The 18,991-nt window shown below is 37.0% G+C and overlaps 1 protein-coding gene across 6 annotated transcripts in view; it reads left to right on the plus strand.

The window, feature by feature from the left end:
* CDKAL1 (CDKAL1 threonylcarbamoyladenosine tRNA methylthiotransferase) overlaps positions 1-18,991 on the plus strand; it is a 441,944-nt gene that overhangs the window by 248,025 nt on the left and 174,928 nt on the right. For all 6 annotated transcript variants that reach the window (XM_075745163.1, XM_075745164.1, XM_075745166.1 and 3 more), the window contains one exon: positions 16,241-16,407. In XM_075745163.1, coding sequence (XP_075601278.1) covers positions 16,241-16,407 — 167 coding nt within the window. The remainder of the gene's footprint in view (positions 1-16,240; positions 16,408-18,991) is intronic.

The following is an 18,991-nucleotide window of genomic DNA, read 5'->3' on the forward strand; positions in this document are numbered from 1 at the left end:
ATTTTGTGTGCTGTTCTGTAGAGGGGCAAAAAAACATTAATGTGCAGTGCAGAGAATTATTAAATCCTCTCTCTTGATCTGAGAGAGCAGCAAAACTTAGCCATTCTCAGACTGTGTCATAGAAATTGCTCAGGCTATGATTCCCTTAGGTTGAATTTATAATTAAGGGCTGGAACAAATAAATGATTTTACTTTGAACTTTGACTTACGTCCAGCCTCTCTAACATCACTGGTGAATGATTTCTTTTTTAAGCCAAAAAGTCCTTGTATGATTCAAAATGATTGAAAAGATATGTGTGATTTCTTTTATGAGAGAGACTTTAACAAACCATCATTGAGGCTGAATTATTTCTCATTACTAGCAGAGAGTGGCTCGTTTAAATTGGGTTTAAGGTCATTGACAGGGCAGGTTGAAGGGGAGGAAAGAGAGAGGAGATATGCATTGTGGTTAAATGTGTTGGAACAGACCTGCAAAATAAAATGGAGACTGTCAGATAGTCTCAATATTTGTTCTTTCATGCATAGAAACGTATACAGAGAGAATATGCAGAAAAACTATTGCTCCAGTGGCTTGCATTCAAGCATATGGTATGATGAATTGCTTGGAGCCCTAATGAGAAAGAATATTAACAACCTGAAGACAGAATCATTTAACTCGCCCATACTATTGATTATTGTTACATACTCTTCTTTAGGTATAAATAGACAAAAGTATTTGGACAAGTAACTGTAATTACAAGTTGCAAATTCTTGTGAGTCTGTACTTTTACTTATGTAATGCTCGTGGTCTTTATTTGAAGACCAAGCCTTTCATGATGTGATAGAAGCCTGCTTTCTTAAAGTTTGGTGCCCTGTGATGCTGATATTCTTCACCAGTATGAAGTCCACTTCCTTCCTCATGGAGCCTGTGATATCCTTGCTGTAGAGGAGTTGTAGCTAATCCAGCCTGGTGGCTGTAACCAAATAAACTGAGTAGTGGCAGATTCCTGCCTGCCTTCCCTGAAATGGGACACCCATTTGGGCCACATGCTTCTCTGGCTGGTTACTAGTGTTCATGAAACTTGTGGTAAGTTACTGTTGAGATTTCTAGTTTTCAATCAAATTTGATTGAAGTTGGCCAATGAGTTCAAAAGTTACTGGAATAGAATGATACATGCACAAATTGATCATACAACTCTTGTTTTCCTGATTAAAGATATATTTCTTAAATACAAGCTTACGGAATGTGAGTCCATATTGGAGACTTGAATTGGAGGATTCAGTTAATAGTGTTGGTATCTAGTAACTCAGTTCTTGGTAAATGCAAAACATGAATTGTTTCAAAAAAAACAGAAGCTCAAACTTGTCCGTTCTTCTGTATTCCTACAGACCAATGCAGATTTAAACTAGTATTTCATAAGTAAGAGTGGCATCAAACCCCTTGTTGGAATAGTAATTCTGAACATAAATAAATGAGGGCAGACTTCACTGTAATCCCTAAATGACTCGGTATTTTGTACAACTGGAGGAAAGGAATGTATTTCTTTTGAAAATTTTCTTTTAAGAGGTTTCAGTTTATTTTTCTGTGCCAATCTGTAGTTAATGCTGTGTGGTGTTATTTAACACAGTTTTACTCGTTTCTCTGATTTCTGTTTGCATTTGTTTGTTCATGCTCATTCTTAAAAGGCTTCTTTCCCATGGCTGAGCCTCAAACAATATCTGAGTTGAGATACTGCAGGTATGTCTGGAGGATCTCTGTGGGTTTCAGGGAAGTGTTTTCATCCTGTGCGTCATGTTTGGTTTTATGCTTACATGTTTCACTGCATTCTGTAATCCTTATTTGGAATTTACGGTATCCTTTTAATTTTCCTTTGAGGCAAAATGGTGAAATAGGTCATTGCTTTCTGTATTTTACTAGAGGGTGGAGATAGAGAGGAAATACTAGAAAGGAGTCTTTCTGAAAATATGGTAAACTCAAAAAGCCACTTTATCCCCATCTCTATTAACCAACTGTTTTCCCTTCCTAGAAAAAAAATAAAAAAATTAAAAGGTATTTAACGTATTCTAAGTTGCAACCAAATTGTTGTTATTGTTGTGTAGGGACAAAAAGATGTGTTATGTTATGACTTAAGAGTTACTATAAAACTTTATTAGATTATTTGGAATTACAGCACATGGCCCAGGGCTAAAGCTCATGTTGTTAAAAAGGAATTATTGGCAGTCAAAACGTGCTGTGTAAGAAATGACATTTCTCCTGTTTCTAAAACAGAGGAAGAACAGATCTTTCAGTAGGTTTCTTCTTGTTTCTAGCATTGCTAAAGCTCATTTCTGTGTGTAGAAGTGACAAATGGCATATGTATATGCAGCATGTTTCCTCTGCAGCAGTGCAGAGTATATGATAGTATACACTTTTATTTTTTCGGTCATGCTTTGGGTTAGATATTTGATGGCTTTGTAGTGCATTGTATGTATTTTATTTCTTTATCCAGCTTAGTGATACGCATTTTGGCATTTTAGTAAAACTGGTCTATAAAATATCCCATCTATCATTATCAGAAAATACAAACATATGCAAAAAAGTACTCCTTTAACTATGCGATCATATTTCTTTCAGAAAAATGAGGAACATTTTTGGATAACATTTGTGTTTGATTTGTGATTCCATTATAAAGTTTGGGTTAGAATTCATCTTCAGGGCTCCTGAAAGAAAATGGTTCTGTAAGTTCCTCTAAAGATAATTTATTTGTGGAACTGTGAAGCCACGCATCAGTCGTAGATTTCTATGACTTGATTGCAGTGCTACTAAGTGGATAAGTCATCTATATGCTGTGCTAATATGATTGTAAGTGTTGAAAGGCTGAATATTTTAAATTTTAACAGTTTCTTAAGCATGCCTATGCTGTATTAAAATAGTAGTGACAACAAAAGAAAAACCTCCCTCATTACTTCTGATTCTTTGATGTGAAACTCATTTACAATGAATTATTTCCCTAGTATCACTACCAGTTGCAGCTTCTATATTCAAATTGAACAAAATCATACAATATGAATAGCACTTACCAGTAAGAGAATTCACAAGATTTTCATGCGCGTTCAGAAGAGACATACCTGGTTGGTATACTTATTCAAAGGATTTTTCTTTTTATGCTTGACTTGTGAAGAATTTATGTAAGACTGACTGAACTGCTGCTGCCTGGAAGAATTTTTCTCCACACTGATTTTTCCCATGCCCCTGGAAACATCTGGTAAGCAGCAGCCGTGGGCAAGGGTACCATACCAGGCAAATTGCACCACTCGCCCTAACCGCTGTGGTGGTTTGTGTGTTCCTGCCACAGTGACGTGTTCCTTAGCACGTGCACACAGCACAGTCAGGCTTTGGAACCTGGCCTTCCCTCTCTGCTCCTCTCTAAAATCAAATACACATTCTTTCCTTAATCACCTATGAACTGGGGCTTCAACATGCCCGTTGCAGCTTGGATGAGTCTCCTAAAACTGAGCTCTTCGTGAAATGATGAAAAGTACGCCTGATGGAAAAGCCATCTCGAGAAACAAAAGAACAAGTAATAACAGTACTGTTACTCAACCATTAAAACCACTGTGCAGAGAAGTAGTATTTGAAATGCAATTACCTGGTTTGAAGGGAAATGTGATCTCCTAGTGTTAGGGGTAACTCATTAAAGAAGTCTTTAAGGCAAGTGTATTATTTTTTATCATCATTTCCCTAATGATGGCTTTCTAGCAGTTAATGCAGCTGAGCAGCTGTTGTAAGATCTGTGAAGTTCAATACCTTCATAAATTTTTTCCTCAAATTACATTGCTGGCTTGTGTCTTTCAGAGCTAAATATAGGATGTGGAGGGGTTGGTAATCAGTATAAGGAACACATTACAGAAAATTGTAAATGAAGACAAAGGTAAACTTGTATAACACATGTAGACTTCTAGCAAGAGTTTAAAGAAAAACTATTTAATAAATAGGGATATTATTAGATTATTTCAATTTTTTTTAAAATATTTTTTTCCTAGTGTCATCTGCTTGGTGCATTTTTCTACATGGTATAATAAACTGTTTTTTCTGAGTGACTTGTTTGAATTCTAGTCTGCAAAAGATTCAGTAATTGCACTTTGGATATTCTTCTGATAAAGATTCACGAATGGAAGCTCATCTCTCTTAATTTTGATTTAATTTGTGTTCCTGTATTGTCATGTAATAAGTTCAACAAAAGGTAAATTATTGTTTAGAATGAGACCTTAATGGGTGTTAATCTGTATGAGAAAAATACATTAATATCCTTCAAAACACTTGAGTGATTTCACTTTGACCTCCCTGTGGACATCTCCCAACAGATTTTAATTGCATTCTGATTATGACATATTTTGGTGGTGTATCATTTAATACTTCAAATAAATTTAGATTAAGGTGATTACACACCAACGAGAATCTGGTACACAGTGAGAATTCAGTAGATAAACGACTTCATGATTTAGAATTAGAGAATTAGAGAAACTACATTAGTAGTGCTATGCAAGCATTCTCCTTTTTGGTCAAGCTGACCCATTTAGAGAGAAGCTACCATCCCTTTGAGAAAATATTTTAAGTAATTCTGAACATTAGAGGAGGGTTTTGACAGGAATCAGGGGATTATGATGTTATTTCTATCTGTAGACTATCTAATTTTTTATGTATATCTTCCTGATTATTGTTTTTCTCTTCAAAAAAAAAAAAAAAAAGAGGCACCACCTCTAGTTTTGAGGTTACTTACTGACTTGCTACTGAACTGTTTTACCTTGTAGTCAGGTACAGCGACAAGTTTACATATTTGCAGATACAGGCCATGTAATTCTTAATGAATGAATGTTGTTATCTACGCTATCATGAGGAGGTAACTTTAGATAAGGATTATCATCCTTGGAAACTGTATCTATACATTACCCCTTTGTATTGCTGACTTATGGAATTGGGGTCCCCGAAGTGCATTCGGTGTTTAGCTGACTGCCTTGCACATGCCGACTATTTTCCCTGCTTTCTTTTATTCTGATACTGTAGTTTGCCAGATTATTGAGCTATTTTCTCCCTTTATACAGAGAATAATTGTAATTAAAATCAGTCTTTTCCTTAGAATTCAGTACTGTGAGGTAAAATAAGATGGCTGAGATATATAGAATTGCTGAGAAACAAAGCAAAACAAACCTTTTTTTATTAAAGTATTTCTGTATTCCAGTTTGGCATTTACATTATTATATCTTGGCTCATAACTTAGTGTGAAACAAAGCATTTGACACTTATATTTGTCACTTATGATAGTACTTTCTTAATTCTGGAGGAGTGTTTGTGATCAGAACATGTAACATTCTAAAAGACATCTCCCCTAATCCTGGAATATGTAGTAGGGCAGAGATTATTTATTCATTCTTGTTAGCTTTTCAGTCAGACATAAGCTATTCTTCTTTCTTTGATTGCCTTTTAAAATTTCAACTTTTTACTGTAACCCAAATTATTTCCAAATAATTTTCAAGTAATTTTTAAAATGCCATCTGTAAAAATGTAGCTGGTTTCTACTCTTGCTGGGCAACTATTTAAAAACCAAAAAAGTCATCAAAAACATTGAATGAAATAGGACTTACAGGATTCAGCTCTCAAAAATGCAGGAAATTTGGGCAGGTGAATGCTTTCTGGAGAATGAGTTTCCATCAAATCTCTCTAACACAGGCTGGTAGCTTGTGTGCAAGCTGCTGTTGTAGAATTTGTAAGCTATTCTCTTTCTGAACTCAGATTCAGAGAGTTATTTAGCTTGGCTACCAACATTTTTAGTGATTGAAACTTAGTATGCCATGTTACTTCCCAAGAATTAATCAGTTTCCATGAAAACATGTTGTTTAAATTAATCCAAACTCATTAGCACTACAGAGATGGATACTCAGTAAAAAGCCTCCATTAATTAGCACTGCATCCTGTAATATGCCTACAGCTCCTGACCATTTCCTTGAATTTGTGCAGTGTGTGACTCTTTGCATCTGATATTTCATCTACAGCAGACCGATAGCCTATGTTTTGGTTTTAAAACAGCGAGCGTATGTTATTATGAGTGGCACGTTACCCTTTTTTTCCCAATGAATTCCTAAGTCATAAACAAGATTTCTTGTATGCATCACTTTGAATTCAGAGTTCAAAGCAGATTTCTCATTTGTGTTTTGACAATAGGCATAGAAATAATAAATTTTAGTTCTTCAGTTTTTAAGTTTATGGAAATTTTGCTCTTTCGCTTTTCACTAAAGAGTGAAAAGCTAAAGAGTATTTCTGCAGGCTGCTAGACAGACCCTTCTGTTGGAGACTCAAGTAATCTCTCTCTGCTTGTAGTACAAGAACAACATGAGCATATCAATGGTTCACAAAGTGTGTTTGTGAGGCATAGAGCTGAGAACAGTAATTCCACATTTGAGGGACTTGCATATCTGTGTGCTGTATGCAGGGCTGCAGAATAACAACTGTAAACTTGTGCCTGTCTGTGTGTTCTGAAATAGCTTTCCTTTGTGTTTAAGGCCCTTTTTTGCAAAATCCATTCCCTGTAGTCATCTAGTCTTTATGCTTTATATTCTTGATCATTGATGTTTTCTGTCATTGAACTTGCTTCTTGAATAATGTTCTTGGTTCAGCAAAGAACTAATTAACATCAGCCAATTCTGTCCCTGATCACTAATGCACATAAGACTTTTATTCTGCTAACTTAGTAGATTTCCACCATCTCTGAAAACCAATTTAATTCTTGTAGGATGTCTGTATATGGAAAGGCAAATTTCAGTTTTATCTTTTTTCACCTGGCACATGCAACGATTATGTGGAAATTTTTTTTTTCATTTGTGCAAGAGCTAACCTTCAAAACAGGCCATTGTGCAGGTAACACACGCCTGCAAATAGGAGGTCACAGGCAAGTGGCTGGCAGAAAAAGCACAGACTTCTCTCTTAAAGAACAATTTCCTCATCCTTCAACCAGAGAAATAGAACCAACTCATGAAATTCAACTACGTTTTTTCCCCTCCAGTTTTTTCGAAATCCTTTCCTCCCCTTTCTCTTCAAACTGGCTGCAAAACCCAATTTATCATCATGATGTATGGTATCATTAATCCTCCTTGAAAGCAAGATGCATAATGCTACAGTGTTGGCACTGAGCAAACTTCTGCGGCCTGTCTTGATGCCCGTTTGAGTCTCTCTTATTCTGGCAGAATGAAACCAGACTCATAATAAGTTTAGCTATCATGCTGTTTGCAGCAGCAAGTGACCTATTATATTGTTCCCTTTCCTTCCCCCCTTCTCTCCCCTTTGCTAGCACACTGTAGCTACAAAACAAGCGGGACAGGGCTGCTAGTTTATGCTCTAGCAGTAAGCTATTAGGATCAGAGGTCCCTATGGGGTAGAATGACCTCTTTTATAAGCAAGGACAAGGGTTTGCTTTGTGGGAGAGAGAAGCCTCTTAGGCTCTCTTTGGTATTTAATGATCAGTTGGTCCTATCTGCTGCACACTTTTTATTGGGAACTCTCTATTTCTAACGTGTGTGTATGCGTTAATACCATAGAAAGAAGGAATAATTTTAACTAAACTTTCACTACTGTCACAAGCTTTCTTATTCCTCATCCCAAAATACTCCTCATATCAAAATAATTTGCTTATCAATAATAGTCACAGAAGCAAGCAAAAGAAACAATATTTGACATAAGTTGTAAAACTGCTGAACGTTACGGTAGTCACAGGTAGTAAACTTCCTTTGTAAATGCCTTGATGGTGAAGCATTGGCTGCAGAAGCAGGTCTGGTTTTGAGACTTATGCAATGAATTTAGATAAATAAGGAAACTCAGTGGACTTGTTCTAAACAGTTTCATCTTTCAGATACGTGACTTTTTGAAAAGGAAAACCTTGAATAAATCCATTTGTAGCTTCCACTTTCATAACTACAGAAGATAAAATGGAAAGCCACTGTTAGTCACATGGATATTAGATTTTTCTATCAGACTTCACATCTAAATATAAAGCGGATGGTAGAGTATCCTTACATTAAAGTTAGCTTGATGTTACTAAAGAGTAGATAGGTAGCTGAGCCAGAACTCTTTATTTCAGTGTGTGGTTGGTTTGGCAAAATCTCCAAAGTAACAGTAAAAATGAATGTGAAAGGTGTAGTAGAAGTGTGTGCATGTGTCTTGTGGTTGAGGGAGAGGTTTTGGTTTTTAATTTCATGCAAAATCAGAATGTTTTGTTATTGTAACTTAAAAGTAATTAAGAAAAGTTCTTATTGAGCAGTCCTACTACTTATTTTTTTACTGTGGTCCAGCTCTGATTTGACTTTGTAAGTTACATAAAATAACACAAGAAATATGAATGCACTTTGAGGGGAAAAATATATAAAACAATTTTTTTTTAGAAACCATTAAAATATATTAACACATTTTCATTCAAATAGAATCAGGCTGTTTCTTGAACTCTTACATTGAGCTTCCTAAGCTGTTTCTTGAGCTCTTTTGCATCGAAGTTGCTTTAAGCTCTGATTAAAACTTACTTATATAATGAGAGAGCATGTTTTACTTTTTGGAAAGATAACTTAATCTAACCAAAATTCAGGGGTTGTTTCATACATTTGAAAAAGCAGTTTGCAGAACAGTAAGGGGGTCCAAGGCACAATTAATTTTTCTGTTTCAGAATTTGCAAATATAACCCAAACTTTCTTCCATTAGTTTGCAGAATCTGGAATTGGTTCTAAGTAGCTACGTCACCTCTGTGGTAAATGATCCTTTAGGTCAAGTTCGTGTTATGGAATTGGTTCTAAGCAGCTACATCACCTCTGTGGTAAACGATCCTTTAGGTCAAGTTTGTGTTATGGCTTCATATAGTTTGAGCATTTCATACCGTGAATATATGCTAATGTATATAAATACATGAGAATTTTAATCACTTGTGTATGCGAACATTTACTTAAATTAAGCATCTTGGCAAGGAGAAAGACAAAATGTATTGAATTTTGTTACTAAGTGTAGTAGACAACACTGCTAAACAGAATTGTCCAAAGTAATATTGTTGTTTTACTTCTAAAATACTACGTTATCCTACATAGGTGGAATAATCTGAGTCAGTGTCACTTGGTCTGTATGTCACTTCATATTAGTTTCCAAACACATCTTTTCTCAAAAAATATGTAGACCATAGAAGTTAGTGTGTTCATTTCTAAGTACTCTAATACATGTGTCATCCTGTGGGTAGTAGAAACCACAACTGCTGTAAAGACTTGTACTGAATAAGCACTTGCAAAACATAGCTGTAGTTTTTGTAACTGCAGACCAGAAGTAATAGAAATAATCCTGCAATGAGAGGCATCCAAGTGTGCTGAGAGCGCCGGCTGATGCCATTATGAGGCTGTTCTCTCTCATCATTCAAAGGGCTTGACAATCTGGGGGATTCTTGATGACTGGAAAAAGGGAAATGTCACCCTGCTTTTCAGAGAGGGCAGGAAAGGGGATCTGGGGAACTACAGGGCAGCCGAACCTCACTCTCGACGGGGCAAACCCTCCTGGAAGCCACTTCTAGGCACGTGAAGGACAAAGGGTGTTTGGGAACAGCTGGCATAGATTTACCAATGGCAAATCATGTGACTGACCCGAGTGGCTTGTCTGACAGGATGTCTGGCTTTTGGAGGAGAGGAAAGCCATGGAGTTTTGGTGTTTGGGGTGGGTTGGTTTCGGGAGGTTAGGGAGGAGGGGGTTGTTTGCAGTTTTCTTGTTTTTCAGGGTTTGGGGTGAGAAGGTTTTTTTTGTTTTGGGGTTTTCTGTTTTGTTTCAGGGGTTTTTGTTGGTTTGGGGGTTTTTTAACCTTGAATTTAGCTAGGTCTTCAGCGTAGTCTCCCACAATATTCTTAAATTGGTGGGAGATGAACTGGATAAATGGATGGTAAGGTGGCTGAAAGAATTGGCTGGACTGCCAGGCTCACAGGGTGGTGATCTATGGTATAAAGTCTAGCTGGCAGTTACTAATGGTGTTGCCCAGGAGTTGATACTGGGACTAGTATTTCATGTCTTTATTAACAGCGTGGACAGTGAGATAGAGTGCATTTTGAGCAATTTCAGAGATGATACCAAATTGGGGGAATAGTTGACTGGCCGGAGGATAGGCGACAGCAAGGGACCTCAACCGTCTGGAAAAATGGACTGACAGTAACTTTATGAAGTTCAACAAAGGCAAGTAAAATGTCCTCAATCCAGGACAAAATAACACTGTGCTGCAGCATGGATGTGGAGAGCTGACCGACTGGAAAGCAGCTTGATGGACTTTGGATTTCCTCTGGGCAAGCTGATGAACACAAGTCAGCAGTGAAACCCCTTTGTAATTATCAGCTGCATCCTAGACCCTATTAGCAAGAGTGCAGCCGCCAGCCCAGAGGAGTGCCTAGTGCCTTGAGCTTGGCAGTTATGAGACCTTAGAGTGCTCTGTCCAATTTTGGGCACCCCAGGACGAGGCTTACTGATGTACTGGAGCAACTCAGCAGAGGGGCACTGAAGTGATTAGGAGGATGGAGTACATGGCATACAAGAAATAGATTTGTCGAGCTTTTGAAGAGAAAGCTAGGAGGAGATCTTATTGATGTCTACAGCTGCCTAAGGGGAGGGCATAGAGAAGGCAGAGCTGGACTGTCTTGTGGTCAGACAGGTCTTGCAGAGATAGGATAGGAAAAGTTGGAACACAGGAAATAATTGCAATTAGGTGCAAGAAAAAATATTTTACCCTGAGGGTGGTCAAATTCTGGAACAGATCACTCAAAGTGGCTGTGGTATTTCTGTCCTTGAAAATATTCAAAACAACTGCACAAGGGCCTGAACAATCACATCTAACTGGACCTGATTTGAGTAGGAGTTGGATTAGATGACCTCCAGAGGTCCCTTGCAGCCTAAGCTATACTGTGATCCCATGAACAGAAATTTTTACTGTGTGTACAGAATTATCTTTACCTTTTGGCTTTCCTGATGACCACATAAAATGGAATTTGTTCAGGCTTTTAAATTGAGTCACTGTGTGTAGCAGCTCTTATGTGATAGTAACCAACCCTTCAAAGCAATTTATGCTATTAAAGACATATTTTAAAACTATTGATTATGACTCTATTAGTGAAAATTCAGAGAAATATTTTTCTGGTCCTCATTTTGAAGCGCACTAATGCTGAACAGACTTTACTGGCCACTCAACCAGCCATCACTTCCTCCTGTGTTGTGAAGGGGTGGTTAAGCCAATCATCCTTTTGCTAGGCTTTCCCTTTTAACAGGAGTTTTGGGGATGTAGTAATTTCTCCAAGCGTTGCATTCCAGTAGGTCAGCCAACATTCATCATGCCATTCATATCTTGTTGTGCTATTTGTGGCAAGCGTTAAGAAAACAGGCGTGGACAGTCATCTTTCACTTCCTTAAGACTGTCCAGAAGGGTTAAAAAAAAACCGAAAAACTTTTGAAAAGAGGAAATATGTTTGAGCATAATAAAGAAACTCTAGAAAGTCAGGCTATGAGACACTTATCTAAAGCTTTGTCCCTCAAAGTAAAAATGAGACTGCGATGGGACCAGTTTGTACGTGGTATGTCGTGAGCAGAGCTGTAATACTGCATTTGTGTGAATGATACATTGCTGAATGATAAGCTGACCTGCACTTTCCACAGTACAGAAAAAATATTGATCCCTTAGATCATAGCCTGACAGTTTGCCTCTTTCACCAGCTCTGTACCTAGATCTGTCTTTTTTCTTCAGTCTACTTTTTTCATTAGCTTGCCAGATATCCTGCAGTTTCTAATTGTGACAGTTAGGTGTGAGTTACTTTTTGAGTCTGGGGTAGGGATGTTTGTACAGGATTTTGTGTAACTCCATTCTCTCTCTCTCCTCTAGAAGCCCTGTGTACATACAGGTCACATAGGGATTTCTTGGTGAACTGGAAACTAATCCTTCCAAACCTCCATTGGCACCAGTGAGTTGCTCCCAGTTTGATTTACTCTTTCAGAAAGTCCCTGCAATGGGGTCTTTCAGTGGTGATCCATGTGGTTGAGCTGGCAGGGTAAGAGGAGGCCTGGATGCTTGATGATGAATCAATGCTTGCAGGGTACTTCAGAAGTACAGGAGGAATTTGATTCCTCCAAATTTCAGTTTCTGTTTAAACTTGCATTATATTCAGGTTGTTACAGTGATACGGTATGTACACAGATGTCTTCACAGTTTCTCAGTTAAGGAACTGATTCAGCAAAGTAATTAGCACAAGCACTGCATCAAGTATGTAAATAGTGCCTGTTAAGTCCATGCTGAATAAATAAGGGGGAACTCAAATAATTGAAGAGCAGATAAATTTATATAGGGTGAGCTCATTCTGAACAATGAGCACATTTAAAGTGAATTTGATTTTTCCATGCCTTTCAGTCTTTGGCTGTGATTTTATTTTATTTTTTTTTAATTCTAAGGGTGTGATCAGGAATGGCAGGATCAGATTGATTATCCTCAAGTCTGCAGGCAGTTTTTGACAAACGTTTAAGTCAGCCCTCCCCTTGGCAGATGGTCTTTCAGATTTCTGTTCTGCAGTAGGAGAGGTATTTCTATGGTCTGCGCAGCACTGCGGGCTCTTGTAAGAATTTGCTGTTGGAGAAGGAATAGCAAGGAGGTCAGGCAGTTATTGATAAGCATATGTGGACTACTGAGACGGTCAGCATCAGGGGTCTCCCATTGAGGCAACCTGCAGAGAACTGTACTGCTGGAGAAGCCAGTCCTGTTTGCATTAGAAAAATCTCACAAGAAAGAGAAGAACAAGAAGGGAAGGACAAGAAAAAAAATAAGGGGATTTTGTGATTAGATTTCATTTGTACAAAGGTACAGCAGGTTAACAAATAGGAGAATTTCAGTGGGATTAATGTCTGATATTTTAACATCTTCAGATGTTTTTGTAGATTCAAGTAAATTCATTTTTCAGATGGAGTAGATTTCCTTTAAAAGATGTTTGCTACTGCTGAAAACAGTGTTTACAATAGTGGCATGAGGATAAAGTGGAAAAAAATTACTAGAAATTGTTTATTAAAGAAATAAATCATTTCAAGTGGTCTTTAAACCAGAAATGCACATATCTCATGACAGTGACAACTGGGGATTTCTTGTCTTCTTTATGACAAGGATTGTTTAGACTACCCCACAAAAATGAAGTTAAACCCCATGTCAGATAATCTGCAATGAGTATGCTTTATATTGAATTGTTGGCTAAGGAATAGGCTCAGAACCTCCTTCATTTACTTGGAACCTTTTTCCAACATTTTTCATTCTCAGTCATCTCCAATTACAGCGGAGCAGAGATCAGAAGCCAGCTGTTGAGATTACTTGTTTCTGCTGGGTGGTGATGGCAGAGTGAGAAATAAACTATGAGCTGTGACCAAAGGCAGACTTGTAATTACTTGAATATAATGATAATTGGCCTTAATACTATAACAAATGCTCTGAGTTTGTACATCCAAACTCTGCAGTTTGGATCAATTTTCTTGTTTACAAAATCAGCTTGCTTTTATTAGCACCAAAATTACCCAGTAACAGAATGGTGAATGATCTAGTGAGGTTCACTGGAGAAAAAAAAAAAAAAAAAAAAAAAAACCCAAACCCTAACAAACAAACAAAAACCTACCCTGTATGTGATTAGATAGTGAATTTAATTAGGTTCCTACATAGGGCTGGAAGTTTGGAGCAAAAGGGATTTGAGTGAGAATAGGAAGTGTTGGTTCACTTATTAATGGTGTTTAAGAGATCTGTTGTTTTCTCCTTTTACCTGGTGTAAATTCAGACTCCTAAACTCATGATGCAAAGGGCTAAAATAAACAGCCTAACAGTTGACACCAAACCTCTATCACACACAGTTGTGTGCAAAGTTGATTTGCCCTACTTGTAAATATTTAGCTCTCAGAGCAGCTGTCAGTAGTTGAAGATCCGTTTTGTCTGCCTGTAACTGGGACATGAACTTTCTCCTAAAATACAGGTGTCCGTGCCCCCCATATTAAGACGACATCCTTGGCGCTCTTGGCATGAATTATTCCCATTGCTTGTTGTTCAACACCCTGATCGGAGAGCGGATGAGACAGTTATTCCTGTTGTTGCTGATTTACTATTACAGCTGCTTCCTCTTCATGTGATTTAATTTGAAGTTTTGGCCCACCAGGGGGCTAATGGTCCCCACCTATGCAGTTTTAAAAGCTCGCTGCTGTTTTCCACTGGAATGTTATTTCCATTCCTAGCCACTGGTTTATTTTTTTTTCCTAAATGTTCATTTGGTAACTGTGAGACAGTATTCCATCAGCCATTTTCATGAGGAAAAAAAAAACTCAAACCCCTAAAACCTGTGCAACCATGTAAATTGAAAGCTTAAAAATAAGAATTAGTCTGTTTCAATAGAAACAGAGCAGTGTTCTAATGGCTGTTGGGGACTGATATAAAAAACCCCAACAGGACATTAGTCATCATTTAGATCCTTTATGTTTCTCTTATTTTAAAATGTAACTGATCTATAATTGACTTTTTTTTTTTTCCATGTCTCAGGAAAACGTAGGGCAGGCAGCAAACCCTAGGGTATGTTTCATAGTGTGGTACTGCCTGTGGTGAGATGAATTCCGAAAACTTTAGCAACTCCAGTGGAATCCACGGTGTGATTGTATACTGCTAGCAAATTCAGCGTACCTGATCAGGGAAGGGGGTGCTTAGTTTGAATTTGATTACAAAATTGTGACTGCAAGCTGGATAACCAAAGAGCAGCATTTCAGGAATACTTTCCACGAGGCTTTTTACAAGAACAGAATTATACATCTCTCTCATGAAGTTATTCTTGAAGCAAAACTTAAGTGATGAGTTTCTTGGTTTACCTTTAATTTTTACATATTCTTAGTTCTAAATAATAAATGACCTTGAAAACCTTTCTGAACAAACAGGATTAACTTTGCTCAGCATAGCTTGCTGTCTGCCTTTCTTTTCTTTCTTTTCTTTCTTTTCTTTCTTTTCTTTCTTTTCTTTCTTTTCTTTCTTTTCTTTCTTTTCTTTCTTTTCTTTCTTTTCTTTCTTTTCTTTCTTTTCTTTCTTTTCTTTCTTTTCTTTCTTTTCTTTCTTCATTAGTGTGAGTTTGAGTGGCAGTTCTTGTTTTCTAGTTTTGATACTTTTTGTATGATTAAAGTCTGTGTACATGTTCGTTTTCCTCATCTTAAGTATATATTTGTAATAAAAACATTTACATTTTGTGATACATTCTGCACCAGTCCAAAGAGTGTTTTGATGAATTATGCACCTTCTAGTGTTTGGATGTTTTCTTTACTGGTTGATGATCAGTATTAGAAATTTAGCTCTTCCCTGAGTTAATGGTATCTTATCTCACTGGGAATCACAGGAGTCTTCCTCCAAGCCGCCTTGTTTTTGATGGCTTATTTCTTGCTTTGCGGTGGTGAGGAGAGGGAGATGGATTGCGTTGCAAAAAGGATGGAAGCTGGGCAGACCAATAGAAGTGGCTGCATGAAACCTCATTGCTTTCAACCGTTATAAATGGGTGGTGCAATCTTTCACCTCTTTGAGCAGGAGGATATTATTACCAAATATCAGTGTTCAAGGTCACTACTCTTTATAATATAAATCAAATATACTACTTCCTAAGGCCCTGATTGATGGAAAATAAAGTATGAACTGCCAGGAAACAGCTTCTCCAACACTATCACTCGGTCATGCAGTGGTCACTAACCTTTTCAGTACAACCTTAATATTGCATTGCTAATTGTATAATTTAAAGAATCCAAGTTTTTAATAGCTATTCCAGGAGGAATGCTAGTCATGGTGCTTTAGACCTATTTTTGCTTATTGGAAGCTTACCAGTTAATAAGTTAACTACTGGTAACAGCCATTAGTGCAAAGTCTTTGCTTGGGTAATGTCGCTTGTGGTGTTTAATGACTGGACTTGACTGACTTGCTGTAGAGGCAGCACAGAATTAGTCATTGGCTGTGAATGTTAATCACCTCACAGCAATGATAAGTTACAGCATTGTTGTAGCGCTCTTGTGCTCATAAAATGAACTTAATAACCCACTGCTACCCATGGGATAAGCCTTCCTCCTCCTTCCCACCCCCTCGCAATTGAATACCCAGTCTGGCTGCATAATAGCCTTGTGAAATACTGCATTAAAAAGAGCGAGCAGCTGTATGATAAAATAAACAGCTCTAAACCAGATTTGTTAATTATCTCTTTCTTTTATTCACAGAGGGTGTTTGTGAGATATGGCTGACCAGTGAAGACACAGGGGCTTATGGCAGAGACATTGGCACAGACCTCCCTACGCTTCTGTGGAAGCTGGTTGAAGCTATTCCTGAGGGAGCTATGCTGAGGCTTGGCATGACAAACCCTCCCTATATTTTAGAGCATCTGGAGGTAAGGAAGAAAGGAGAATCATTTATATGCCGGCATAGACGTTCATTGAGTGAGTCAGCGTGGAACCATGTGTATAGTGTATTTCATTTTAAGCGATAGCTTGAAAAAATTATGGACTTCAAGTAAGTTTTATAGAATTAGACTAATAGTGTTAAGCCATTTGTCTGACACAGCAAGTTATTGAGATAATAAGATATTCAAATCATTTTGGAATGGTAATATTACTGAGGGCTCTGACCTGTGGAGCTTTATTGTAGCGATGTTGCATTTGTATGTATGTCTAGTATTTTCAAGAACTAAAGGAAATATCATTAACTGGCAGTGGACTATGGATTTGAATTTGTCTTCCTGCTACACTTCAGACAAATACTTCCAGAAACACTATATGCTGGTCTCACTCAACAATGTATTCATCATCGTATGTCAAATGCTATTCTGAGAGTGTGTAGAACTTCCATGATAAGAAATGGAAATTCTAAGTGTATATCCGTGTCAAAAAAAAATTGCAACAAAGTAGTTCAATGAGATTAGAAGCAACAAAGTGTACAACAACGTAAATTTGAAAGAATATCATATGTATATGAGCTGGAAGTGAGAATTTTGTCTCAAAGATTGGTTGGTTTGGTTGGATTCTGTCACCAAATTAATTTATTGACAGTCATAGGAACTCTTTATAGAAAGAACCTAACTTTAAAAAGGAGGAAAAAGCAGGGAAGGATATCCCTTAAGGTAAATTTTGTAACCATGTGCATCAGTAATATCCAGATAAACAACTGGTGTCCATGCTGCTTTCCCAAATATATTATAAAATTAATAGTTGCACTTAAGTTTTTTTTAAGATGTCAAGGATGGTATTTTCTCACTAAACTGTCGTAACTGCACCTTTCCCTACCAAAGCACATGAGGTAGAGGAGGCTCATCTTAACAGGAATAAGCAGTTTTTCACTTCCCCAGCTAAAGTATACAAGCTGCAGAAAACTGCAAAAAATTTCCCAGGCTGTTATTTTATTCTTTGGTTTAACGTATGCTTCACTAAGAGTCTTGACACAGTGAATAGAAATCTTTAGGAGTTGGTTTGGTTGTGTTTCTTAGAGCTTTGCATTCTGTTTCAAACTCTGTCACAAGTTTCTCTTCTTTTTTTTATTTTAACATTTCTCAGCATCTTGTACAAAAGCAAATCAAGTTTTAGCAATTTTCACAGTTAGTGTCTTTGCTTTCATTTTTAACTCACATTATTAAAAGTGTTTTGGCATAGACTGCTGCTTTTGTCACTGCTGCTCATCTTATGAGTACTCTCAGAAGCTCTTTTTTTTTTTTTTTAAATAAAAAATTAATCAGTTGCTGGAAATAAGAAACTGCTTTGCCGAGCCAAGGATCACTGCAGTAGTCTTAATTTGACATAACCTGAGCAAGGTGGAAAGTATATTACTTTCATTCAATCGGTAGCCATGTTAGTGAGTCTGAGCATGTCACAAATCTGTGAATGGTTTTGATTTATGATTTCTAATTTTCCTGCTTCTAATTTTTCTTGAAAGTGCTGTAGGTAGGACTCTCTTTGACCTGACTCATATTCAGGAAAAATACTCTAATCTCTTTAAAAATGGATCTTTAAGTGTGATGACAGAGCAAGAGGAGTTCATAAAAGCCTAGCAAAAACGTGTATCTTGAATGTTGCTGTGCAGAACGTGCTTTATGTGTGTACTAGCCTTTTTGTACAAGAGCAATATCTGCTGTTGCTTGTCCTCTCCAGTGTTTCATAAAATTCTCAGTTTATATGATTTTTAAGGATTAGTTAATCACACTTCTGTGTTTTATGTATGACCAAGAATTTCTGAGCTTGTGATTTGGTGAAATAATTTTGATGCTTTGTCAAACTAAATTTGTAAAAGAATTTTTACCTTCTGTGTTTTTGCCTAGGTCCCCTCTTCCAAGCTTAACAGGCTTATATCTGAAAGATCACTAGGGAATGTTGGCAGTCTCCTGTATACATTTTCACCAGACAAAATAAACTTTTTATGGGGAATGTGCTTTTAACTTTCCAGTTGAGGAAAGGGTAAAACTATGATTTGTTTCAAAAACAAAATAAATGAAATGAGAAATTGATTAACCTTCATGTCAGTTGATTAGGATAAAATCCAGATGTAGTTCTGCTATCTCGTCAGAAAGGTATGAAGCTGTGTTATTGGTTGCAAACATCTTTCATTAATTGTTTTAAAAGGTGCTGCATTTTATTAATTTATTTTGTTAGAAGTCAGATTGCTAATTAGGATGATGTTTGGCTTTCTGCAAAAAAAAATTACATGGGAAAATGTACTAAGGGTGTCATTTTTTATATCCAATGAAGAAGAAATGTTGTTACAGTCATGTCTTTTTTTAAAAATCAGAATTTTTCAGCAATTGCATACATCTGTACATATGCAACTGCTAGGCAAGGGTTTATTTCACTTTAGTAATGAACACATGTCTGATAAGTGGCATAGAGCAACAGCAGTCACGTAAAAGCATAAATTAATTTTAAGATCTGGACAGAGCTTCCCTAGAGAATTAACCTAAAAGCAATGATTTTGATTCATTTACAGTTTTT

Source organism: Balearica regulorum, chromosome 2 (genome assembly GCF_011004875.1).
Source record: "Balearica regulorum gibbericeps isolate bBalReg1 chromosome 2, bBalReg1.pri, whole genome shotgun sequence".
Lineage (NCBI taxonomy): Eukaryota > Metazoa > Chordata > Aves > Gruiformes > Gruidae > Balearica > Balearica regulorum.